A 26247-nucleotide genomic window follows, 5' to 3' on the forward strand; every position below is an offset into this window, starting at 1 on the left:
AAAAGCATGGAAGCTTTTTCCCCCTCCAGTTATCCTATATTGCACTACTATGGAACAATTGTTCAGCAGAGATAAATTACGGTGAAATAAATCTTTTTGGATAGCAAAATGTCTTCATGCTTTCAAGCAAGCTTTTCCAGAAGGTATCAGTACAGCACTTTCTGATTTCTAACTTGGGGCAATAACCTCTAATGTAATTCAAATAACAGGCCATAAAAAGAAGTAAGAAAAGGAAGAAAATTGTCTTTAAAAGTAGTCTGAGACTATTGTAATTCCAATCTGCCACTGCTGTTGGATTCTGACATATAATATCAAGAGCACTATCAAGCAGCAAGGAGAAATCCAATGTGTTTGCCTTACAAATTAAAATTGGCTTTCTGCTTCTGACAATAATGAAGAGACCAACCTATCTTTTGGAACAGAAATAGAAGGGGCATGGCACTATTATTTATATGACCTGAAATTTACCTTTTTACCTCTCTCAAGAAGATATAGACAAATGCCGCTCATTTATACGCTTGAGTAACCTCTTTTAAAACAACACTGGCATTATGCAGATAACATGAGCAGGGTTTTCTCAGAAGTCTACTTAGCGTTCATCACTGTGTAGCGGTCTTGGCTAGATTGACACACATGAAAACCATATCTGCAGGAGGCTGCAAAGACAGGCTATTCTTAAATGGTTGAATACTTTGCAAAAAGCCGCATTCTCCTTACATGAAGCTGAGAAGAATCTTGTTCGTCCAACTCTGTCTGGGATAATTGTGGAGCCATCATCGTGGCTTCTTCACACCACCATGTTTCTATACCAAAGGCATTCTCAGATAACAACATCGTGTGCCAGCTACTCTGCCATTTGATTTCTGGGGACAACTGGGACAGAAAGAAATGCAGCCCCTCTACTTTATCATAAGAGAATTTTCCACTTGCTGATCAAGGAATGATTGTCAAGAAAAATTAAGACCGAAAAGCAGCTTTACATGTTGGCATGAGCAATGTATAGAACATACAGGAAAGGCTTTTATCTTCTGTTAAGCAGCAGTAGAGCTTAACAAAATCAAAATAAAGAAAGCTAAAACCCCAATTTCTGGTAAGCCTGCTATGAACTCTTCGTAGAGTCTGTATATTGAAAATAATACATATTAAATTATATTATGTTATATCACATTGCATTACTTTATATTAACTATATTCTATTCTAGTCTATTGTGTTGCACCGCGTAGAGAAAAGTATTACTGAAACTACGACCTCTCAAAACGCAGGGTTGCGATTTGACCACGAGGTGGGAGTATTGCTCGTCACACGTAGCCAGGGCACATCAGGCCTTCTCTGTATGTTCTAGCTGTTGAAACCACAAATACCCTACATATTTCTATGCTATAACCTGCAAAAGTGCATGTTACCACCAGAATAATAAGTTCCCAGGACAAACACAAAAAAAGAGCCTTTTAACTGGCTGTAATTCCTAGCTGAAAAAGAATATCTGAATAAACTGTGTTTTGGTCCCCAGAACAAAGAGTTATACTGAAAACTTTGTATTAACATTGCAGAATCTTTTCCCAGTAGGAAAAAAATGCAAAGATGGTAGAGATAACCTATGAAAGTGGTATGGATGGCTGGAGTTGGAAGGGACCTTTAAAGGTCACCTAGTCCAAACCCCCTGCCATGGGCAGGGACACCTTCCACTAGAGCAGGTTGCTCCAAGCCCCTGTGTCCAGCCTGGCCTTGAACACTGCCAGGGATGGGGCAGCCACAGCTTCTCTGGGCGCCCTGTGCCAGAGCTTCAGCACCCTCACAGGGAAAAACTTCTGCCCTATATCTAGTCTGAAATGGGAAGAATAATTTTCTCATTTGTTTTCAGTTTCGTGAGAAGAAAAAAATTGCAAAAAAGCAGGTTTGTGAATGCATATAAAAATTATTTCCATGTGACTGCTTACAATTTTCCATTAAAAGTGTTGAAAAGCAACTATTTCACATGGGAAAATCAGGTTTTCCAAAATGGTTTAATAATGTTCTATCCCACAGGAAACATTTGATGAAGTACTTGTGCTGATGATGTCTCTGATAGGGCTGTGTCTTTGTGTGGGAAATGGCAGTCCCATCTCTCTTTTCTTGGAACTGAAGAAAAAGGGCAGCAGTCCTGAGCAATAAGCAGTATCTCCCACAGAAAAAAAACCCAGTAATATGAAGATTAGATTAACATGAGAGGGGGACTAGCCTATGTTCAAGAGACTTGCACAGGATTTTGAAGGAGTTGAGACTGAAATCTTAAGGCATGACTGCAGCTCACATAGCTATCCTCAAGCTAGCTTTAAAGTAGTTGGCTTTGGTATGGACAGACTCAGTTGTACGAAGCTCCGGCTTGATGCATACGTAGTTCCTTGCTATCTCAGCAAGCCTGATCCCTGTTCCTGGAGGCATGCCATTGAACTGTTCTTGGGTAGACTCAAGGTAACTCAAATACAGAAGCTACATTTCACACCTGTGACTACAGTGTAGACATGCAACTTCATTGTCTTCATGTCCTTGTGGGATAGTTATTCTACATGTCCCTGGCCACTTGGTTCCCCAGGTAGTAGGACAAATGTATTAGAAACAGTTTGGTGTGTGTATATATATATATTCCTATAACAAGATACTAAAATAACTTCCTTCGTATACACTCAAAAAGCAACTTGGACACATCCTGTGAAGGTTTATGCAACATATACGCTGCAGCTTTCTTCTCTGGATGCAGGATGCTTGTGCAGTAGGACAGGGGAAGAGACTGACCACCAGCTGATGCTGATGGGCAGCAATGAGAAAGCTGAAGTCCTCATGGTAAATCTATACAAATGGGCACCTGTTTAGTACAAATACACCCAGTTACATACTGCACAGAGGTTGTAAAACTCAAGCACCCTTGACCTTGCAAGAAGTCCAGGCTGAGTTTCACCCACCAGCAAACCACATGCGGTGAGTGCATTATAGCTGTAACCTCAATCTTTCTAATTCCCCCGCTTAATCTTTTTTTTTTCCAGCATGTGAAAGAGCATGGACTGGCACATGAGAAAGCATATGTTTGGGTAAACATTTCAGTAGTCTGTAAAGAGCTATGTATTATCTATGGATAATGTTCCTTTCCCCACATCCCCCACATGGCTGGTAAGCAGATTTGCTCTAGAGCAAGTAATGGACGGAACAGGTTGTGCAGTGTTTGTCAAAACAGAACTGGCACCCTTGTGCTTTCCTTTCTAAGGCTGATCATTCACAATTTTTCTCCTGTTCTATCAATGAGATCATTAGCTTTAATCTGTCTCTACAGAGTCTGAATGAAAAACAGTCAGCGTACATATTCTCCTTGCACGGTTACAGTTGCTTATTCGCTGTAATCAACTGGTCCCATGGTATTAGTCTTTTCTCTAAGGGGATGAGCAGAACATTTTCTTACAGCAAAACAAATGCACATTAAATAACTAACACCACACAAAGACTAACGACTTGCAAAGAACCAAATTCACCCCCTCAAGGATGATTATATCTATATAATTCAAGTTCAAGTCCGCATGCAACATTCACTTCTTGGTCCTCCAGCCCAGCTAAATAGGCGCCCCTAATCTTTCTGAGACCTTGAGAGTGCAGGCCTTCAAGTGCAACCTGGTCCTTCAAAGTTAGGGACTCCTGGGTCTACTCTCATGGCTGGGCTGATGCTCCTGCATCCTCCTAAAGAAGCCTCGGTGCTCCTACGCTTACCTGGCCTTCTTCACCTGAGGAGTTACATGTTATTTGAGTATTTGTGCTTAATTTCTGCATGACTGCAGAAAGAGTTGTGAGTGGTACTTGTTCAAGACTCTTTTCCTGACAGACACTTTACTCACGCGTGGAAATAATAGGACCTCTGAAGAAAATAACTGAGTTTTCCAGAACAATTGCTGCTTTAAAAAAACCTGTATTTATGTGTCTGAAATTATTACATGCTTCTAGATGAATTTTTCTACATTTTTAATAGAGGTATCACATTTTCTTCTTATTTATCACTTTGCTAGCACAATAGGAATTTCTTAAAAGGAAGCAATAAGAGAAAACACGCTATCATTCTAAACTGCAGTACTTAGAGTAAGGCTGTCCTTCTTGAACATCAAAACAAAGTACTGTATTATTTACACCTAGGAATATCTCTGTTTCAGTGGATTTCACTGAGACATATACAAAGAAAATGCTAGCTCTAACATTTGCTTCTAATTTATTTTGCTACCTAATACTTTAGCAACTGTTCTTGGAGCAATGTGGGTTCAGATAGCATCTCAGAGCCCTGTGGTACAGATTGAGGAGGTGCAAAAGAGTAAACATGCCACAGACCTAACAGCTGGTTTTCCACTTTGCTGAGGCTACTAAAGCGTCTGTGGACCTCTACCCTAGGCTCAGAGTCATTTGAAATTAATCCCAGATGCCCAAGAAAACATCCTATGGCTTGGGATCACTTTGGTTCAACAATGTTTCATCCCTTTTCTGTAGCATCCTTAATAGGACCTTTATGCTGCGGTTCAACAATGCTTGGCAAATTCCCTTTCAGTCAATTAAATCAAGAAAGCTTTGTGTTGTATTAGCATAGTAGAACAGGCAATCATGAAAAACAGGGACACCTTGGGCAGGTTTTTTGTTAGCTCTGTTTGTTGCATCTTCCATACAAAAAACTCCCATTCCTGTCCTAACAGAGACAAGAACATGGACCAAAAAACCTCAGGATAGATCTCACACATTCACATTTCCTATTAAGCAACTCTAATAATCCAGAATTTTTCCTTGCAGACACTGTATAGAAGTTGATGGATAAGGCTTACCAACAGACCAACTAAGTGGTGCTACACCTGATGCGAAAGGGATTATTTTCCCCCGGAATGACCCAATGGCCTTTTTCGAGCCCAATGTCTGTTGCTGTTAAGTTTGTTTCTTGTTACCACACATTTTTTTGGTTTTAGAATAAAGTGCAGATGTTTAGGAAAGAATAGGCTGCACTTAAAAATGGGTGACAAAATGTAATAAAATATTTTCCTTACCATCTGTTTTCTTTGATTCATCCCCCACACTTGACTGATCTTTTTTGTCCAACTTATTGTCTTCCTTTAATTCACCTAGAAAGAAGCAATAAGAAACACTATAAGAATTTTAATGCAGACTACAGCTTATTAATGCCTGTAACTCAATCAAATTGCAACATCCAAAGGAGATGTTCCTTAGGAGAAAAGGTCTGAATTCACAAGGAACTGGATTAACACATTTTTACAGAATAAAGCACCAGACAAAATGGATTGTATAGAAAATGAAGCTTTACAATCTACTTTTAAATTCATTCCAATTATTGACACCTTCTTAAGCGCACATGCAAACTCATACTCCCTCTGGTTGTATGTAGGCCATTAAAAACCTGAGCATAACCTTCATTTCAAAATCAAGACTCTGGAACATTTATGCTTTTAAAGGACTAAGACCCTGCAAGACTTCCTCACAAGTCTCTGCATTAAAGAACCACCTTACAACTCCCAAACGGTCCTATATAATTTTATCTCGCTTTCTCTTAACAGCTTCCTCTATCCACAGACTCATTTGGGTTGGTCCTTTGATGACGGTACCAGGGAACAAACAATCATCCCAGCATTGATGACTGGCTTTAGAGTCTCTACAGCAAATCAGGCAAGCAAAGACTTTGGCAGAGCAATGTTTGATGCAGAATGAAAATGGCAACCTGAGCTGGGGTGTACTTTATGAAGCCAAGAATGTTAACCAGAGTCATTCTAATTTTCTGTTCCCTGTAAGTCACAAAGCAGAGCACATGAGACCTCCTCAGAACATCCCTTCATTGAATGAGAATGCCCAATGCATATCAAATGAAAAATAACTTAAAAGGAGAGCTCCAGAAGAACAGGGCTCTTTCAGCTGCAGTGTCCAAGCAGCAGCAAAGAAGGTGTCCTTCCTTCAGATGTCCAGAGAAGCAACAGCAGCCTGCCCAGATGGGAGCAGGCAGCTTGTCCTTCCCCCCTCAGAGGACTAGCAGTGAATGTGTAATCCACATCTCAATATAAAAAGTCTCACTTCTGAATTTTGTAACTGTGAGGTATGTTACAGGGCTGTATTAAAGTGATGCTTATTCCATTTCTATTATTAGTTTTGTTACTACTAGTTCCCAGCCTTTAGATCCAGATTATAGGTATTACGTGTTAAAGGGGAGCTGATCTGCTTTCAAAATAGTCATGGCCATTGGACATATTTCTTTTAACAGCTCAAAAAAAAAGAGTAATTGTACAGAAACAAGGTCTCCCTCTTCCACAGTGGGTCCTAACCACTGGAATATTTGTTATTCTTGGATGACAGAGGATCAATGTCTCTCTCCAATTAAGCTTCATCATAGTATAAAAGAGGAATAGTTTTCAAATCTTAAAATATCTAACAAGATGGAATAAACATGTCCCGTTCAGCTCTCATTCAGTGCCAAAACTTCTCATGTTTTTCTTCCCAAGCTCTGTGTGTGGGTGAGAAAAAACTGAAAGCAAGACGATACAGGACAAGCAGTGACCTTCTCAGCTGATCACACAGCCACTGACTTGAGCTCCTTGAACAGAGAGGTATAAGCAGCTCCAAGCAGGGCTGAGGTGTCTGCTTGATGAAGGTGGCCTCTAAAAGAAGGACACTGTCTTCAGGAAATGAAATGAAAATGTATCTTGCAAAGTACAAAAGTCTTCTTGCATTTTCTCCACCATCATACAGCTGATGGTAATGATGAGCTACTAATGCTTTATTTCACCACTGCATAAAGAAGTTGCTTGACCCTAAGTGATGAGCATCCACACACACATTATTTCACAGTTTGATCTCTCGGAGAAAGCACATGGGCAGCAAGGGACTGAAAGAGACTTTAAGCTCACCCAACAACACAATTCCTGAACTTTCATTGAATATAACTTTTTATGAATAGGGGGCTTTTGAGTATTGTAATATCTACCCTGCCATAATGCCAGCAGCAGAGCAGAACGATGATCATAATGATCTTTTTGAAAGGGATTACAAAGGCGGAGAAATAACAAGGCAAATACTTTACGATGAGATATTAACATATAGGCGTAAAGGGAGCTGTGGTGAACCCAGAGATATTAATGTGAGGATTTCATCAGTCTCCAAAGACTCTGCAGCAATTGAATCTCATAAAGGCCTTTTCCCATAAATTAAGGAGCAGAATTTCTTTTCCTGAGGAAGACACTAATTTTCAGAAATCATTATAATTCCTTTCAAAGCATTTTTGACACCTGCAGCAGAGAGACATTGCAGAAAAAGGTGCTGTCGAAATCACTAGAGCAAACTTTAATAGCCCCATATTGTTAGAAGCATGTAAAACAAAAGATTTCAGAAGTCTGATCCAGTCTAACTGAGATTTCAGATGTCCCCGACCTTTTTGTCTCTTGGCCAGCATCCAAGTGAAATACATGAGAATCACATCAGGAATATTTTAAACTGAATTTCTGCCTCTGCTGCCACCTGAACTCACTGTCTGACTTTCAAAGCCTGTATGCTCACTCAGGCTTTTCTTTAGAAGATGCTTCCAAGTCTGATTTTTTGCTGGTTTTGGGCTGACTGATGATAGCCAAGTTTATGACAGGTCACATGTACTCCCATTTTTTGATAATGGCTTCAAGAAGCAGGAGCTGGGGAGTTAAGAACAGTGAAATGGTCAAGAGACAACTAATCTGTTCTAATGTGGGGGCACAGGTTAATGTTTACTGCAATTTTCAAACATATTTCCACCTTTTCTGGGTGCAAAATAGGATTCTTATTTTAACTCAGTTCTATAGCGAGTTAAAACACTGGAATCAAATTTCTGACCAATCAAAAGGCTTGTGACTGCCCTAATTAAAAAATGAGCAAAGGAAGCATAAATAAAATAACTTAAAAACAGAGAGGAGAGAAAATCCTCTGTCCCAAGCCACATTTATATCTGAGGCCCAATTATCTTTAATACCTTTACTCAAATACCTTTAATTTGACTTAAAAAATGTTTATAAGCCACCTTTGGCTTCTTCTCTATCAGTTACCCAAGCACTGAAGCTGTTCACTGAACCAAGAATATTTGTTTCACCTTTTCAGCCTGTGCACAACAGGCTGCTTCATTTCCACAAGAAAAGTCACTTTTTCCTTTCCTCCAAAACTGCCCAAGCAAGTGTGATGTATCCCATCTTCAATTGGAAACGCACTACTTGGGAGTTAAATTACAGCTTCTGGTTCCCATATGCAGGTGACTATGCCCGTGTCCAGGTTCCCCATCGCTGAGGTGAGATACTGGTTTTAGGGCTGGTTTTACATTTCAGCAGCAGAAGAAAACTCACCATTACGGACATGCTGTTTCTCTTCTCCCGCTGGATGATGAGAGTCCATTCCCTTCTCTGTCCTAGGTGCATTTTTTGCTTGAGAGGCTTCGTGTTTGTTCACCCCAGTTTGCCGAGTCCCATTTACATGATTCTTATTGGAATCTGCACTTTTGTTTTCCCCTGGATTTGGTTCTTTGCTGTTCTCTGTCTTTGCTGCTGTGGTATCTTCAGCTGACTTCTTCTCATCCTTTTCATCTGTTTTCTTTTCATCTGTTCCCTGATGAGCATTTTCCTCTGCTTCTTTCTTAGCTTTTTCTTCTGCATCCTCAGCAAAGAGAGAAGCAAAACAAGGAAAGAAATCATGATTATCAGTCAATTTGACAAGAATGATACAACTCACACATCTAAATCTACTTCAGCTTTTTGCATGCAAACAGCTTTTACTTAGATAAATGTAGGAATTGACTTGACAAGGGAAAAAGAGCACAGAAGAACATTTAAGAACGTATTCTGAAAAATCCCAACCCATGTTGGCCTATAATGTCTATTATTTGCATGTCTTTTTTTGTACCATGGAAGGTTCACTTTTGAAAATGCAGTACCTCAAAATTCTTAGAAGGCAAATTAAAAAGAGAGATTAGCTATTGAAGGTTCTAGAGGTGGCAAGATTAGTTTCATTTTTGACACACGACAATCATTCGAATTACATTCATTTTATCTTATACCATACCACATAACCCTATGCACATAGAAAAACTTGGTTCTTTGATACCTGCTTTTTTCCCCTCTTGTTCCAGGTTGCTCCCAATGCCTACTTCCTAATCTCTTCCCTTCTACTTAGTGTTATCTTTTCTTTATGGCTCTGTCCTGTCTTGGCAGACTCATATACTGCTGCTAGTACTTGCTCTTCCATCCCAAAAAGTCTTACAGTGAATCACAAATACACAAAGCTAGAAATTCAAAAGCGAGTGTTGAGCAACAGCAGCATCTCAAAATACTGTCATTCAGGAAAAAATCAAATCACTGAGAAGCCCATTTCCCCCTTTCAGGATACTGTGCTTATTGTTATCCAAATCCTAGGTACTGATGCAACATTTATAACAGAGGTTGCAAATTACTGCGGCTCCAGGTGTTGAGACCACGGCTTCTAGCTGAGGTTGGGTACAGCACACCCCCAGACTCAGCTGCAAAGGCTCTGTGTGGCTTCCTGCATCTCACTGGAAAGCAGGACACAACCACAGTCCCTCAGCACAGCCTTCAAGCTATTAAATATGGCTGGGTGTGCAGAGACTCTGGGCAGAGACCCCATCATTTTCTTCCCCTCTTCCACGATCAGTAGAGACTTCATCTGCAAAAGCAGCTGAGTAGTTCAGCACATGCTCAATTTGGAACCTGGGAGCTTAAGCAGCTTCAGAGCTTCATCTACATACTTACTGAGTCTAAACATTCAGACGTGATCACCCTATGTATTCAAGGGTCTGTATTCAAGATCTCTGGGTTGGCAATATTCAAGCCCACTCATCGTGGGCAACCAATTGCACTTTGATTGTGATAGGGATCACAGATGTACGCCAGGTTGGACAAAGTCTTGGGTGACATGGTCTTGTGTGAGGCATCCCTGCCCATGGCAGGGACTTGGAACTAGATGATCTTAAGGTCCTTTCCAACCCTCGCTATACTATTATTCTATGTATGTGGTTCTGAGCAACCTGATCTAGTTGAAGATGTCCCTACTCATTGCAGGGGGGTTGGACTAGATGACCTTTGAAGATCCCTTCCAACCCAAAGCATTCTATCTATCTATCTATCTGTCTGTCTATCTATCTATGTCCGGTTTTCTGAGAGATTGTGTAAGCTGATGAGCAGAGGAACAGATCCTACAAAACACTGAATAAAGTGTTGGTCCGATGGTAGTATCCTTGATGTCTATAGAGAAGATGTTTCACTCATAACAGGAGCAGGGTCTTGGGCAGGGAGTAAAAATTACAAAATAATTTCTTTCTAAGTGTCTTGTCAAATAGTTCTTAGGAGTGAATTAGAACTACTTTAGAGAAAAATCTAACAATGAGATACAAGAGAGAAAGGGGGAAAGCTGTCTTTGATAAGAAATGCCAATCTGTATTTCATTGCTAGCAGCCAACTAAAATTAATTAATTTTTAAATTAATAAATTCTGGCTCACATGAAAATATAATTAAATTAGATATGAGCCTTCCTCACTTTATTAATAACTCCTGAGATCTATGGTAGCTTCCATTGACAGCTCAGCAATGCACATTGATATTTTCACTGGAGTCTCATGGTATACAGAAGGATACCTCTCTTTTGGGGATCTGAAAAGGAAAAATGCTGCATTTTGCACTTGAAAAGGAGAGAAATTCAGCTCAGGAGACCAGGGGTTACTACAGCACCACTGGATGAGTGCCTCTTGTCAAAATTAGTGTCACAAAATATTTTATCTAAATGGTGCTCTGCACATCAGGGTGTTTGTTTATTCAGATTTTTCATTTGTGGGTATTTAAAGATTACCCTTTAAGCAAAAAGAAATCAGTAACAAACCCCACTTACTTTGCCCACACAGTCCTAGAAGTTTTCTATAAATACCATACTCAGGATAAAAACAGCTCAGTGATGCTTCCGGGGACAGCAGTAGTAGTAATAATAATAATAATAATAATAAAAACAATAGGTTTCCTTCCCTCCTGGTTCCCAGTTGCTATCTGTTGTCAATCAACAGTTAAATGCTGTACCTGTCTTTGCTTAATAATTCTTATTTTTATTGGCAGAGCATCCTGATGCATTGCAAGCCACCGGTTTGACAGGTCAGCAATTTTAACTCCTGCTGTGTGGCAGGCCCTGCTGCATATGGCAAAGACAGACAAGGCAGATGGAGGGGTGTGCAGAGACTTGCTGCAAGTCAGGAGCAAGAGAGCAGCAGAGCAAAGGTTTTGATGCAAAGGCATTGGAGTCCCAGTTATTTAGTCCTCAGCCACTCTGTCTGAGGCAGACATTTGTATAAACCTTTCAAGATAAGAAAAACATGCATGGTTGTACTGCTAAATGCACCCAGAAACACAGACATTATGTGAAAGTCAATGAATGCAGATGAACAGAAGCTGAGACTGCTTTCTGAATCTCTGATCCATAAACTGAGGCCCTGATCCAAGTCACTGGCGATGAAGTTTGAAGTTTGGCAAAAACATAAAGTAAACTGACTTTTCAGGGCTAAAGGTTGTCAGAAAGGTAAAGACAAAATGACCTACTCAAGGGCTCCCATGTCTTTTAATGCAGACTGCTGAGCTCTCTGCTTTCAAGTGATCAGCTAATTCTTACACAGACTACCCTCAGGAGCTGCCAGAAGGATTCTTTTATGAGGCAATTAAAAATAAAACATTTTCCTCTCCAGCTGAAGTATTAACAACCAAACACTTATCGTTAGGATACCCTATAAAGAATGGATATGATATACTGCATCCAGACATACTACCAGTGGCAGCATTAGTTAAGCAATGTGTCCACATCCACTTGAGTCATATCTTGACATTTACATGTGCACATTTAGGAAAAAGCCTTTATGCAAAGTAGTCACTGCAAGTGGGTACAAAGCACATTTAAAAAATAAATACCCAGAATCTATCATGAGCTAATCTATACATTTGTTTTAGGTGAAATATAAGATAGTTTTTATTTATTTCCCCATAGGTGTCTCTTGCATGTAAGATTTTTATCTAGTAGATCCTTAGAGAGGCAATTATGTATGGTGCATGTTGAAATTAAATCCTTAAAACTAGTCAACTGGATTGGCTTCATTTGCTCAACACTCCTTTTCTGTGAGACACTATCCATGTTAAATGCTTTGCTTGTTTGGTTAGCTTTAATTTGGTTGCTCCACAAAGAACTGGGTAATAGTAAATGCCAATTGAAGAAAAAAACAACACAAAAAGCTACAAAAAAGCCCCTGGCAAATAAGCAGATTTTGAATTATGTTTTTGTTTTCATTTTCATGGAATGCCCAGAAAGGCTTTTCCTGTATGGCAAGTTTAAATCACAAAGGAGAATTTAATTTGAATAATAATGTGTGCTTTCCTGCACCTTTAGACAGGCCTTTCAGCTGGAGAGGAACAATCTGCTCTGGTAAATAGGAGAATGACGACAAATTTTCCAACAGCCCTGAAGCCAAGGCCACAGAATACATTAAAATCGAGCTCCATCCTTTTACATGAAATAAAACAACTCCATTAAATAAGGGTATGAGTAACAAACGTTCAGCTTGGAGAAGAAATTGTATCACCAACAATTCCATGAAGAAAAAGAAACATAATCAGTGACACATTCCTCCTTTTTTTGTTCCAAAGATGGTCTAAATCATCTGAGGGCTCAAGGAGACCTTGGGCAACCATCCAGGCCCTGGAGGGAAGGGGCAGTTGTACTTAAGTTCTCAGCAGATGGCTCTCGTTGATTCCAAAAGATCTCTGACAACAGAGATTTGCCAATGTCTAACTTATTATCAGTTTATGATCAGCTGCCAATTTTTTCCTCTTGTAACAGCCATGGATATTTGAATAAAAACAAACCATAGCTCCCTTATTCTGCAGCTGCAGTAGTCTTCAGAAAACTGCTTTGAGCTATCAATAACAGTTATCATCATTTGCATTGCTGTACTCTGCACTGGCCTGCAACTGGTCCATGTGTTTCCTGAACTGCAGTGGCCAAAACTGGACACAACACTGCTGTGGGGACGTTGTTACTGCCCGTGAGACAGGAAGAATGCCAAGGGGTCTTAGAAGCAAGATCTGGCGATTTTTGTTGTGTTGTTATAGGGTTTTTTTCTCTGTTTGGGTTTTTTTTTCCAGTAACATGACAATTTGAACCCTGACCAACCTGCAACCAACACACCCCTCATGCTCTTCTGAAATACTTGGGAGTCCCTCCCAGCTTGATGATATCATGAGTATTTGCTGTATAGTTCCCAAGTCATTATCCAAGTTATCACTAGAAATAGGAAACCAGTTATGAATCCAGAATATCCTGTCCTCCCCTGAACAATCATCCATAGCTCTTTCAATCTCAACAATTGATAATCTATCTCTACAAATGCTGTTCCACCTATTTTTGCACCCACCCCGAGTCTGACTCGTGACTTCAGGGGACCTCCCTTACAATTGGCTTTTTCCCCTCCCATTGTCCGCATCCTCTTCATGAAGTACACTTAACACCATGTAAGAAGAGCACAAGGCACAGATGAGTCACAGTATTCCTATCTTTGTAAGCTCAGTGTAGGTTGCTGACCTTGAAAAGCAGATTCTTTCAAACTAACAGTGCTTACTTGGAGAATAATTTGATTGAAGAAGAGCTTGAAGAAGAAGAGGTCAAAAGAATTGTTATTCTTTCCCTAAGAAGCCTGGCTGTTACCTTTGGTGGCTTGCGCTTTCCATTTCTCGCGGTTCTGCTGCACCACCTCAGTCCAGGTGGCTTTAAAACATTTGAAATCCACAGTGAGTATGGAGCAGTTGAGTGAGGCACTTCCTTCGGACCCAGTGCTCTTGACACTTGATCTTTTAACTTCAGAGGGATTAATGCTATTCAGACTGGGACACAAGATCACAAAACACAGAAGAAATCAGTATCCCATACACCCAAACATAGCTAAGAAGAAATAATGACCATAAGTCTAGATAACTTAATAGAGTCAACCAGGAAACACAAAAACTAAGTTTAAACCCGTCATCCTCCCACCCCAGGTCAACTGATATTAAAGGAAATGGTACAGCCTGAGCCGGTACTAGAAATAAAGGGCAGCTTTTCCACACTTAGTTTTTGGTATCCATAGTCTCTAAGAAATAGAATCACTCAAAGTGCTGCCATTACCTTCATCGTGCATCTTCACTGCCTACATATTCTTTGGAGAGTCACACAATTCTAGAAATCAAATATGTCAAAGGAGAAGGCTCCTAAAATTCACCAGTGGGAGCCATTAGGCACAGGACAGGAGGCAAACCTCTGTCCAGGTCTTGGTGAGCTCAACTGAGGCTGAAAGCAGGCGCTCATTTTGGTTACAGACCCTACAGTTGTCTTTCAAGGATGGACGCTTCCTTGTGCACACTTTTATAAAGGCAGCAAGATAATTGACATAGAAAGATATTAGTGCTTGCTCTTTGTGCAACAGCCCAAGACTAAAGAAGTTACCTGGGAGAGGGAATCTTGACTTGGTTGCCCTACTCTAGGGAACACTAGCCACGTGGTGTTTGAATTCCAAGACATACCTTGTCCATGAAACAACTAATAGAGTAGTTTCTCTGCAACAGCAGAGCAGGTTAAATTGGCCAAGACTCCTCACACCCAAACTCTATGTGAATCTGGTGGTACTTCACACATTTGTGCAACCCTATATACTGTCACTAAGATGTGCTGATACTTCTTAGTCCTCTTCCATATCTCAATCTCATTTACACTTTCAGACATGAAGAACTGAGCACCTCCCCATGACTCCCCTCTACCTTTTTTAGGACATTAGTGACTGAGAGCACTAAAGCTCACCTGACTGCATGGCTAAAACCATTTGTGCTCACTGCCTTTGGAGGCATGGCTCAGGTTTTGACAGCCACCCTCTTTGCCCTCCCCTGGGCTGGAGTTTCCCTGCAACAAAGTCATGTCACAAGGTGAGCTGCGGTGTCAGCAATGCAGATATGGGGCTTTAAGCCATGTAGAAGACATACAGTGTGGGGAGGAAACTGAGGGAGTTGGCACAATGGCAGCATGTGCAGAGGGAAGGGAGAGGGCTGTAGTTATTCACCTGGAACGCCTGAACCCAGACATGCCAGAGCGGGAAGCTTCATCAATGAGCGGAGTCACAATCTTCTCGGTCATGTCGGTCAGCACAGTAAAAGTGGGTTCCACGATGAAATCAATGAAACCTGAGCAGAAACACAAGCAGAGTCAAGCAGGCAAGAGGAGGATTTATGTGGAGTCACTGCTTCAGCGATCGCAGACAGCCACACTGTAAAAGATAAAGAAAATTATACCTTGAAAGAGGGATAGGCAAATACTAGAAAAGGAAAACAGAGTTATACATTAATCTCTGACCCAACAGCCTGTATATAGCATGCAATAAAAGGTATCTACTTAAACACTGGAAAGAAGCTGTGGCAAATCAGAACATAAACAGATGCATCAGAACTTGTTTTATACAGGGAGTGTGATGTTTAAGCCAAATTCCAAGCGGATTTGGCTAAAACCCAGTTTCAAAAATGAAGTCTCTAAAAGCAGGAAATACAACAGTAATAATACTGCTAAGCTTTGCTGGTGTGGAGTCACATGCAAACCTCCCTTACTGCAAATCAGTGGGTTGCTGTGAATATTCTCTCCTCAGCATTCAGCCAGCTTGTTCTTGTTGATAATAAAACAGACTTAGATGCTTTTCCCTGCATTTTTTTAACATAAAATAATATCTACTGCAGTATGCAGTTTGGCAGAGATGAAATGTGGCTCTGATCTGAATGCTGGGATGGGCAGACTGAAGGGCCCTGTGGCCATGAGCTCACAAGATGAGAGAAAATCCAAGTTGCATGGGAAAAATGAGGGAGTGAGAAGCTTAGAGTACTTTACACCTTCCCCTAAATTCTCATGGGGGACAACGGCTATTTCTTATGTTCATTTTAGCACTTCACTTAGCAAATTTCTTGGTGCTGCAGGTAGCCAAGAAAACAATGATGTCTTTAATCCCTCCTAAGGCACATCAGGATTCAGGTTTTTCCCCACTGTTACAATTTTTAAAGATTTGTAATTATCAACTATTAATCCTACATGCATAATATTATCATTTCTTTGACTGGGTCATGATGTGCTTCTACAACAGACCCTGGCGATTCTAGGTGATAACAACAAAAGGAGAAGAGACCACATGAGCCATGCACCTGAATTCACAGATGCTTTGATCCACACCTGGAGTACGTTCAGTTGAGCACCCTTCTAGTTTCATTTCCCTCCCCTGATTTTTGCTAGATTTCTAAAAAGATGGGTAATTAAGTGTATTTTTGTGCCCAGCCAAATGGAAAGCATCACTTGCAAGTTCTTAGAATTTCATACTAACATTCTGTAAATGTGGAGAAAATCTGCATTCAGTCTTATTTGAACATCTGAATCATGTGCCTCCAGAACACTGAGACAGTCTTATCTATTCAAATTTAGGGAACAGGGAATTAATCAGAAATGTATGTAGTATAAAGCCACAAGAGGAAATTGTGTGCTAGATCACAACCCAGATAATCCAGCAAAGTTTATACCATTTTTTAAAACACTGGAAATTGTACTGGCTGAGAACAGTGTTAAGTATGCCATAAGGGATATGGAGGATAAGGAGAACTTGATTTACATATGTGTGTGTATCCACCTATATGTCTCTTCTATTCCCCTTCACTCAGAAAAAATTTTACCTCTTAATGACCAAAGAAACCCAAGCCATGGTACCTTGTCACTTCCGCTTGGCAAGTAAATACCACTGCCATTTGCTCCATCACCACTAACGATCATGAGACATGCCAATCTTTGCTATCAGACACATGACTGTGTCACTAGCTGCAGCATCAAGGTGGTGGGATCTGCTTCCTGAGATACTCCACAGTTCCGCATAAACACAAGGTCCAGTTGTAAGTGTCTGAGAAACAAGTTTTCCCTGGGAGAGGTGTTGCATCTCATCAACAGACAGGCAGAGGTGGCACAAGGCACCACGGGTAAACAGTCCAACACCTAGGAGAACTTTTCCTGAGTAAGTGGTATTTTTCCCTCTATTCCCTACAACATGAATAAGTTATTCCACTGTGTTACCTTAAAATGGGGATTATAATACAGTTGGGAAACATAATCTGCTATCTTAGAAACAAAGCTTAGGCCTTTATTAATAATGATGTAATTTATGCCATATTCCCGAGTGCCTTCCCCCCACGCCTGTGTTCTCTCTGTTCTTACCTAAAGACACTGTAATTTAAATATGGTGATTTAGTTTGCTAAGTAAAACACCTGAATATCAAATAATGAACCTGGGGTTTAAAACCTATTAATGCTAATGACCATTTTATCATCCTTTTTCTTCTTCAGTGAAATGAGCATGGTAAATATTTCTGTGTCCCAATGGCTAGGATGATTTTACCACTTAACACTGCATGTTGAGGGTGGTTTCTAGGCACATGCCTAGTGTTCATTCATTCCACCTCAGAATGTCACCACAGCAAACATGGGCTAGAGGACAGCATCCCTAAAGACCATCACCCAAAAAAAAGAAAAAGAATCATCAGCATGCACTCATCAGCCTTTATCCAATGCTTTCTGAAGCTGTAATTTTCTTTCTTGCCAGCCAAAGGACAAAAATAAACGGATGCTGCTACATTTATCTGAAAAAGACAATGACGACAAAGGCTGATCTCCACTCAAACAAGCTTCCTACAGTCTGAGGCAGACAGAGAAGCTTTAACTCCTGATATTCTTGTTGGGAAATACAAGTCTCAGTCTGGTTTTCTTTACAGTTTGTCTCTCTCATTTTGATAAGCAGCCCCACTTCTGGACATGAATGTCTCATGATTTATGTACTTCACTGGGGTATAGAAATATTTACCACACTTATTCCACTGAAGAAGAAAAAGGATGATAAATTGGTCACTAGCATTAACATTATTAGGTTTGAAACCCAGGGTTCATTTTTTGATATTCAGGTTTTTGAATTATCAGTTTAAACTCTGAACAGACTGAAGCAACAGGGCAGAGAGATGTTCTTTCTTTAGAGGAAGTTTTTGCTGTTCAATTGCTTCATGTCTGTGGAAAAATTCCATGCAAAACCTCCAGTCTGCATTTGTGAAAATCTTTTGGTAATGAACATGCTTGCCCACTGTCACTTGCAGTGACCTTAGAGCAGCAAACCAGCAGCTACAAACAAGTCGAGCCACCAGAACAGGATTTCTGGGCTCTGTCTCTGACAAAGCCAAGAGCCCAACTTTATTTGACAAAGGACAGAGGGGTTTTTATCTGTGGGAACTGATGGCTGCTTGCTGCAGATAATAGCACAATTTGGAGTTCAATAAGAACTTAGTTTTGCAAAGAAATGTAGCAACTACTATTCCAGGGAACAATTTGTTGAGGCTATTACTAAAGTAAATAAATGAATGGGAACAGATTATTTGCTTGAGAATCTAGCCTTCAACTTTGAAAGCCTTACCTCAGCAGATATCCAGAAAATACAAGAGGTTTTGCTTTAACAAAGGAGACGTTACAGAAAGACGCTATGTGCATCAGACCGAGAAGTGAATTTTATAATGTTGTAAGGCAGGATTTATAGAGGGTAGCCTAGTAATGTCAACGGATTACTAAACTGCACAAATCAAATATAATGACAAATAGTGTATGACTAAGTAAAGCTGCCGCTGCACGCTGACAAGTGCCTCTTTTATAAGGTGGAATTGTGATGGTCATGGTTTAATTCATCATTACTTTTGCAGTGGCTGGACACTGGGGCATCAGTGCAGAAGTTTCTTGGCTTTCCTGGCCTTTCTGAACAAAGAGGCACAGAAGAAGAGGACAAGGAAAACTTGTTTCCAGGCATACACAACCCTATGTAGAGATACACAACTCCTCTTCCCTGTAAAGGCGGAGAGACGTATCTGAAAGCTAATACAAGGGATGTGAAAGAGAAGTCTCTGCGTGAGCTTCCCTCCACACCAGCCAGAAAGAGAGTTTACCTTCTCCCACAGCACAGCAGTACTTGCAGTGTGCCCAGGAGTCCTCAACATGGATTTTAGCTGAGACTGCATCACTTCAAGTTTGCTGCTGCTTCCCTCCACCAAGCTGCTGGCAGAACACACAGCTGCACTGCGCTCTGCGCACATTCCCACTCTTCCAGGTTACCTCTGCAGAGCAGGAAATGCTGCATGTCTGGCAACCAGGCAAAGGGCTTTTCAAGTTCAGATTCTTGGCTGAACTGTCTGAACTTCCAAAGCCAGAAAAATCTGGGATGGGGTCCCTCAGAGTATGGCTTGCCTAACAGAAACAATGAAATGATTTTAAACAGAAACAGGCCTTAGTCACAGGTATGAATCTGAACTTCTTAGGTTCAGGGATATCTTTGTCTTGTTCTTCGTGAGAAATTTTATACTTCGAATTTTTTGTTTGTTTTGCTTTACTATAGCCTTTCTTTTTCTGCTTCTGGTCTCAGTTCCCTCATTTTTAAGGTCTGTTTTATCTTTCTTTTGCTATCCTGTTTGGCTCCCTATTCTCCAGTTGAGGTTAGATCACGTTCTTCTGTCTACTTCACTTTCTCCCTAGGTATAAAAATCCACCCACAAATCCAAAAATTGTCATTTTTTTTTTTGCTCCCTGCCCGCTTGAACAGTTCTACCTCACTTGGCCCCTCTTGTTTTCTCACCAAATAGCAGCCCTGTTGCCTCATCCTTCTCCTATTTTTTCACTCAGTAACTGGAGGAGAAGTAGAGAAAGTGAGTGTGTAAAAAAGAAATTTTTTGTGTTTCTAAATGGGTGGAGTTAGAAAAGGTTTGCGCATTGCTTGGCTTCAGTGAAAAATACTGGTTGGGTTGAAGCACTGGGAGGAAAAGTGTGGGAAGAATAAATGGTAAAACACACACTAGGTTTTGCACTGGTCATCGAAGGGACTGGCATCACAGTTTCATATCCACCAAATCACAACACGTTGCTGTGTGCGCCTCATCTTCACAGCTTAGAAACACATGGAGTAGTGTCATAACCAGGTGCTGTAACCATCTCTGCAGACACATCAGGGGTAACTTGCTTATACTGCATGGAACCACCACCATAAATTTAATGGCTCCTCAGCTCTGAATTGTTGATCTGGGGAAAATAACACCACAGCACTTCAATTCCTCTCTTTAAGTTTCATATGATGAGAGATCCCCACAAACTTAGCCCTACAGGAAGGAGTAAGTTTTGCTTTTAAGATGCTAGTTGGCATGCACCAAAAGGGACATACCTATTTGAGACTGAGCAACCATAGTAGACTTGCGATCACACAGTGGAGAGAAGGGAAGCCCTAGTTCTGCTTCTTTGTCACCCTGGAGAAACAAAATGGAGAAGAAATTAGAAAAAGACAAGACACGTTGCATGTTGGTATCTTAGGTCATGACAACATAAGCCCCTCATTTCACTTTCTGTTATCCACTTTTGATTTTGCTTTGATTTTGTTTTGCTTTTTTGTTTAACACAAATTGTGAAGAATTTGACCCTGGCTTGAAAAGTTTATGAATTAAGCATCTTGGTGCCAGTGAATCTTTCCTCAGAGCTTTCCCTGCCTGATTGGTACTTATATGCACCAACTAAAAATCCACTTGAGGACGAGAATGTTTCTCACTGCAGATCTCCAGAGGACCCAACAGAACTCAGCTCTCAGAGCAAACCTTTCAAGAGAAAACATCAGTTTCAGGACTGATTTTTCAGGGCTTGCACCTCTTTGCATGCCTTTTCTAGCCTTTGAGGTAAGAATTCACAGGTCATGGCTGGCCAGATGCAGATCACTGTTTTCTCCCAAAAGGAACACTGACATTTCTCTATGACAGTGTAACCTGTTTGTTTGATGTGGGTTAAGGGGTGGATATTGTCTATCTAGATTTCTCCAAGGCTTTTGGTATGGTTTCCCAACAGCTTCCTCCTAGAGAAACTGATGTGTAATGGTCTTAACAAGTGGTCTGTGCAGCAGGTGGGGAACTGTCTGACTGGTGGTAAATAGCTCCTTTTCAAACCGGCAAGTGAAGCCCCCAGGATGAATACCGGGCCCAACACTGTTTAATATCTTCATAAATGATCTGGAAGATGGGATCAAGTGTGCCCTGATGAAGTTTGTCAATGACACCAAACTGAGTGGGGAAGTGGAGACTTTGGAAGGGAGAGCCACCCTGCGGGAAGACCTGGATAGGCTGTGAGAGCGTGCTAACAAGAACCTTATGAAGCCCAACAAGGACAAGTGTAAGGTCTTGCACCCAGGTAAACATAATCCAAGAGTGCAGCACAGGCCAGGATTTACTCAACTGGGGAGCAGTTCTGTGGAAAGGGACCTGTGAGTATGAGTGAACGGTGTGTTGCTGTGGCAAAGCCAACAGGATGCTGGGTTACACCAACAAGAGCATGGTCAGCAGAGATAAATTCATTATTCCACTCTTGCTTGGGCTTGTCAGGCCACACCTGGAATAATGCGTTCAGTTTTGGTCCCTGCTATGCTAAAAGATGAGGACAGGCTGGATAAGGTCCAGAGAAGGGACACAAAGATGATCTAACAACTGGGAAGCCGTGTGAGGAAAGGCTGAGAAAGCTGGCTTTGTTTGGCCTTGAGAAAAGAAGGCTCAGGGGAGACCCTACCACCATGTTCCAGTATTCACAGGGTGTTTACAAAGAAGAAGGAGGCTCCTTTTTTACAAGGAGTCACATGGAAAAGACGAGGTGTAAAGGGTGCAAGTTACTCCTGGGAAGATTCCGATTGGATGCAAGAGGAAAATTTTTCACAATGAGAACAATCAGCTATTGGAATGACCTCCCCAGGGAAGCGGTGGATTCCCCAACACTGGACACTTACAATATTCAGCTGGACAGGGTGCTGGGACATCTTGTCTAGATTGTGCTTTTGCCAAGAAAAGTTGGATCAGATGGTCCCTGAGGTCCCCTCCAACCTGGCATTCTATGATTCTATGAACCTGACATTGTCAACATTTTATGTACATTTTAAGTACACAAGTCCAAACACACTTTCCAGCCCTCAGAACTGAAAGTCCTTTGCTAACATCACAAGATGGTCCAGGAGATCAAGTGTTATAATCCCATTTTTTCCCATCCTTTCAAGCGGCATATTCTCAAAAAGGCCTTTAACTTGGTTCAGTCACTCTATAAGATATTGCTTTATGCTGAGAAGATATATAGGATGACATAGTTGCAATACTCCCCACTGAGCATTCAATTTTAAATAGCTTGTTGAATACACTATAGAATCAATTCCTTAAATCAGCAGCTCACATTAACTGCACTGATCTTCTTGCCAGTTTTCTTACTAATGTCAAATAGAAGCTATAACATCCAGCAAACTAATCAGAGAAAAACTTCTGTAGGCATAAGAAGAGCTGAATTCTTCTTCTTTTGTTAATATGACACATGGGAAATGGGGGCACAAGTCCTGTTAGAGTTTTGGGTGAAACAACAAGTAATAGTATTCTTCTATTGCAGAACAATTCTGCTTTATGTTAGGAGTCTGGTATACAAATACCAGGGTAAAACAGAAACAATCCAGAAATATTTCCAGGTAATGTCCTTTACTGTGTCTGCTGCATCTCTCAATACCGGCTCTTACCTAATCATCATTCTTCTTTTACTCCTTATACCTCTTAAAAACCCCAGTGCCTAATTCTCTTTAGGAAGGAATCTCTAACTGCCTTTATGACTGCTCAGAGAGTCACTCGGCTTCTTCTAATCTGTTTGGGCAGCTCCCTCATGGCTAGCTAAAGTGCATTAGTAAAACAAATTACTTCATGCAAGATGTTTGTTTTAAGAGATGTTCACCATAGCTGCTGGATGTAAAAATAACAGTACCGTACTCAGAAGCACCACTCACACCTACAGTACGGTTACTTGGTGTAGGAAGACCTCTGTCACATCACAGAATACTTGGAAACCAATAGGGCTGGGGACCTGTACTGCAGATTAAGGTCAGGCTTTATGCCTCTGTAGAGCACATAACAGAAAGGCCAGGAGAGGGTCTGCAGGTGAAGAGCACAAGGAAGTAAATACCTAATCTGAGGCTAGCCCAGTTCCTTATCACCATGGTCTCCTCTGGCTAGTGAACCTTCTCAGCTTGTGAGAAGAGTCTGTTGTTTTTCTGCTGTTAGATAGGGATGTAATTATTGATCCAGTACTAAGTAAGTGCAATGAACACAAGTCTATGTTTCATGGTATGCTTAAGGGTTTTCCCAAAGAGGGAATTAATACTGCATCTGAATTTGGAACTAGAATACAAGTTTTATATAATGCTTTATCTAACAGTAGAGGCATTTGTCATTCAAAACTGAAGTAGGATTTGTTGGCTGAAATGAAATTATTCTTATGAAGACTTATTTTCGTCTTCAATACATGAGTAAAACAGATAAAACTTGGGGGTTTGTGGTCTTGTATCTAGCTAATCCCCCACCAATCTTTAGGAGACTCAGCTGTGGTGTATTCTAACACATCTAGCATAATTTTGAGCTAGAAAAACATAAACATGCACAGTTTTCCCTAAAATATATGCAAAAATCACCCTATTTGCAGAAGCCGCCTGTGTGGCAACAGAGACAACTGTAGGTATGATCTACCTGCTTCCAGCTAGTAAACCCATTCCTGGTTTGAAAAACAAAAGAAAGGATTTATTTCAAAGCAAATGCTTGCAATGTCCTTATTAAGAAGGGATTCCCACAATCCCATTAAAAAAAAAAAAAAGTTAGAACTTTATTTTAAAATTGTCATATTTTTCTTATTTTGCATTCAGATGAAGTTATTGAACTCTGGAGGGAAATTAAGCACTTGGTTTTCTGCTTAGTAATTCATAGTGCTGAAAAGTATCCTAAACACTAAGTGCTTTGTTTACTTTTAACTTTGATTTTTTTTAATAAGGCAGCTCTTTAAATGCTTTTAATTAGTCAGTTGGGGAGCTTATAGCTCTCACGCAGAGCTTAATGGTTTGCTTAGATTTGTGGGTCTGTCAACAGGCAGTCAGTCCACCATGAGCTATAAACTAGATCAGTTTACTCCACCTAAAGAAAGGGTAATGCAGTTTTTACATCTACCCCAACAATGTAAGTACAGTTGTATTAAGTATAGCTACCTAAATCTGTTTTCTTAGGTTCTACAGCTAAGTAGAGTGTCACATATTCTGTATTTTGCTGATCTGAAACACATTAGCTTTCCAAATTAGAATTTCTACCATGTAGATAACATCTTTATCTATAGACAGCATATGAGACATGAACTTCCTAAGAGGCATGATAGCCAATGCTACTAGTGCCAGAAAAGAAAGCTTCATATCATTTAGGAGGTTCTTACATAAACCAAAGAAAAAGGAAAAGATCTGTGCTCACATTTTCCTACTTCCATGCCCAGTCCTACACATTCCTTCTGTGCTGCAAAAATACAGAGGGACTTTCCTAGCTTTACCTGTCTGAAGAACTCCTCTAGCAGAGACATGGTCCAGCGATGATGGAGATCCCAGGCCTTGGCTGGATGACTGATATCTGCTGTATGCAACAACAGTGATAAGGCTTTCGGCTTGTCAATTCTGAAAACCCAAAGGATCAAACAAATTAATTGTCTGCTCTTGCAGCAGAGAATGACGAAAATCTCACCTAAGCAGGGAAATGAGGTCATTAGAATCTTCGGCCAGGATATTAATGGAATGATTTCTATGTTCATAAAACCAGACAGCTATGAAAGATTGTCTCATTTCTCCAACATACACCACTCCTGTTGTAAAAGAGACATTAAGAAGTGCAAAAAGAAACTTTGCTCAGCTTGGCTGAGCTCCTTTCCAGGCTTGGTTGTCTGCACAAGCAGGGTTGAAGAGCTGCTGTGCTCCCTATTTCAGCGGAGCTGCATTTTATGCAGCTCAGAAGAGAAGCTGGTCCCTACCACCTTACTACAGTAAACAGGATCTGATCTCAGGGGCTCTGATGAATCTACACAGTATCTGATAAATGTTTCACTGCTAGAAAACTGATGTGAGGTCAGAAGGGGATCCTTGCATCTGTTTCCAGAGAACAAAAAAAGCTGTCAATTTCTTTAAGCCATAACCTAAGAGGCTAGCCCAGGATCCCCGTTAAGTAATGCTTTCGGGGGGGGGGGTAGTCTTGCTATTTTAATTCCAGCTTCTAACTATATGAAACAGCTGGAAAAGTTGTAGCTTTTGAGAGGACCAAGTGGCCACAGTCTAGTCTGATACAGGTATAATTCTGGAAGGCTCTAAGCAGACCTGTGGCCAGGGTGAAAAAATGACCATTGCTTAGAGCTTTCTGCAGTATAAAATGAATTTTATGGTGAAGAGCTGTGGAGAAAATATTACAGCTCCAAGTGGCATACTGGGAAGAAGAATAGGCCTTCCCCATACTGCTCCATCTGTTATTTTCCAGTCCTTCCCTCAGAGCACCTCAAGTTGTTTTCATCTCTCCTCTGGTTATGGAGCAGGCCGCTTGCAGAGGTGGCAGCTGATACCATCTGCAGAAGGGCAATGCATAAGTTGTGTTCTGCAAATCTTGTAACTTTGAGTCATACTCAAGCTGTCGAGGTCACTCAGCTGGATCATGTCCTTGATGTTACCCTGACAGGCAAAGGAAAATGCACAGGGAGGCTTATCCCAACATGGTGACCTTTGCAAGCTTTGGCCCACCAGCACAGAACAGACATGTGTATATGGGGGGTGTGCCAGTCCACTCTGAGTGAATTCACTCAAAATTCAACAGCAGAAAGAGAATTGATGCAGACATCAAAGAGAGTGAGGGCCTCTGGGGAAGTGCTTTTGAAGTCAAACACAATGGCAAAGCACCAGCTGAAATGCAGCCCCTCACTGCACAGTGTTGTGAAGTGACTCACCCTTCTGGCTGCTGCAAAGCATTCTTCATGGCTTTGATTTGCTGGAAGTGACAGGACATATCGGTGGCCAACACCATCTCGATCACTAGAGCTCTGAATTCCCTTTTGGATGGCATCACAAGGAGAGGAGCAAGGAAAGAGAAACACAAAAACGTCAGACACACTCCAGTTCCTTTTGTTGTCTATCTGTAAATTATTGACTGTACTTCTGCCTTTGTATGTTGCACTTGCCATTAACCTTTCAGGGGTGAGGAAGAGGATGCATGTTTTTATATACAAACAAGGGAGTCAGAGGGCTGCAAATTAA

At 40.9% G+C, this 26247-nt stretch overlaps 1 protein-coding gene across 4 annotated transcripts in view; it reads right to left on the reverse strand.

The window, feature by feature from the left end:
- PDE1C (phosphodiesterase 1C) overlaps positions 1–26247 on the reverse strand; it is a 285812-nt gene that overhangs the window by 21594 nt on the left and 237971 nt on the right. For all 4 annotated transcript variants that reach the window (XM_030492332.1, XM_030492321.1, XM_030492341.2 and 1 more), the window contains 7 exons: positions 25941–26042; positions 24513–24633; positions 20320–20401; positions 15127–15247; positions 13746–13921; positions 8353–8652; positions 5038–5112 (listed from right to left, as the gene is read on the reverse strand). In XM_030492332.1, the coding sequence (XP_030348192.1) occupies positions 5038–5112; positions 8353–8652; positions 13746–13921; positions 15127–15247; positions 20320–20401; positions 24513–24633; positions 25941–26042 (977 nt within the window). The remainder of the gene's footprint in view (positions 1–5037; positions 5113–8352; positions 8653–13745; positions 13922–15126; positions 15248–20319; positions 20402–24512; positions 24634–25940; positions 26043–26247) is intronic.

Source organism: Strigops habroptila, chromosome 1 (assembly GCF_004027225.2).
Source record: "Strigops habroptila isolate Jane chromosome 1, bStrHab1.2.pri, whole genome shotgun sequence".
NCBI lineage: Eukaryota > Metazoa > Chordata > Aves > Psittaciformes > Psittacidae > Strigops > Strigops habroptila.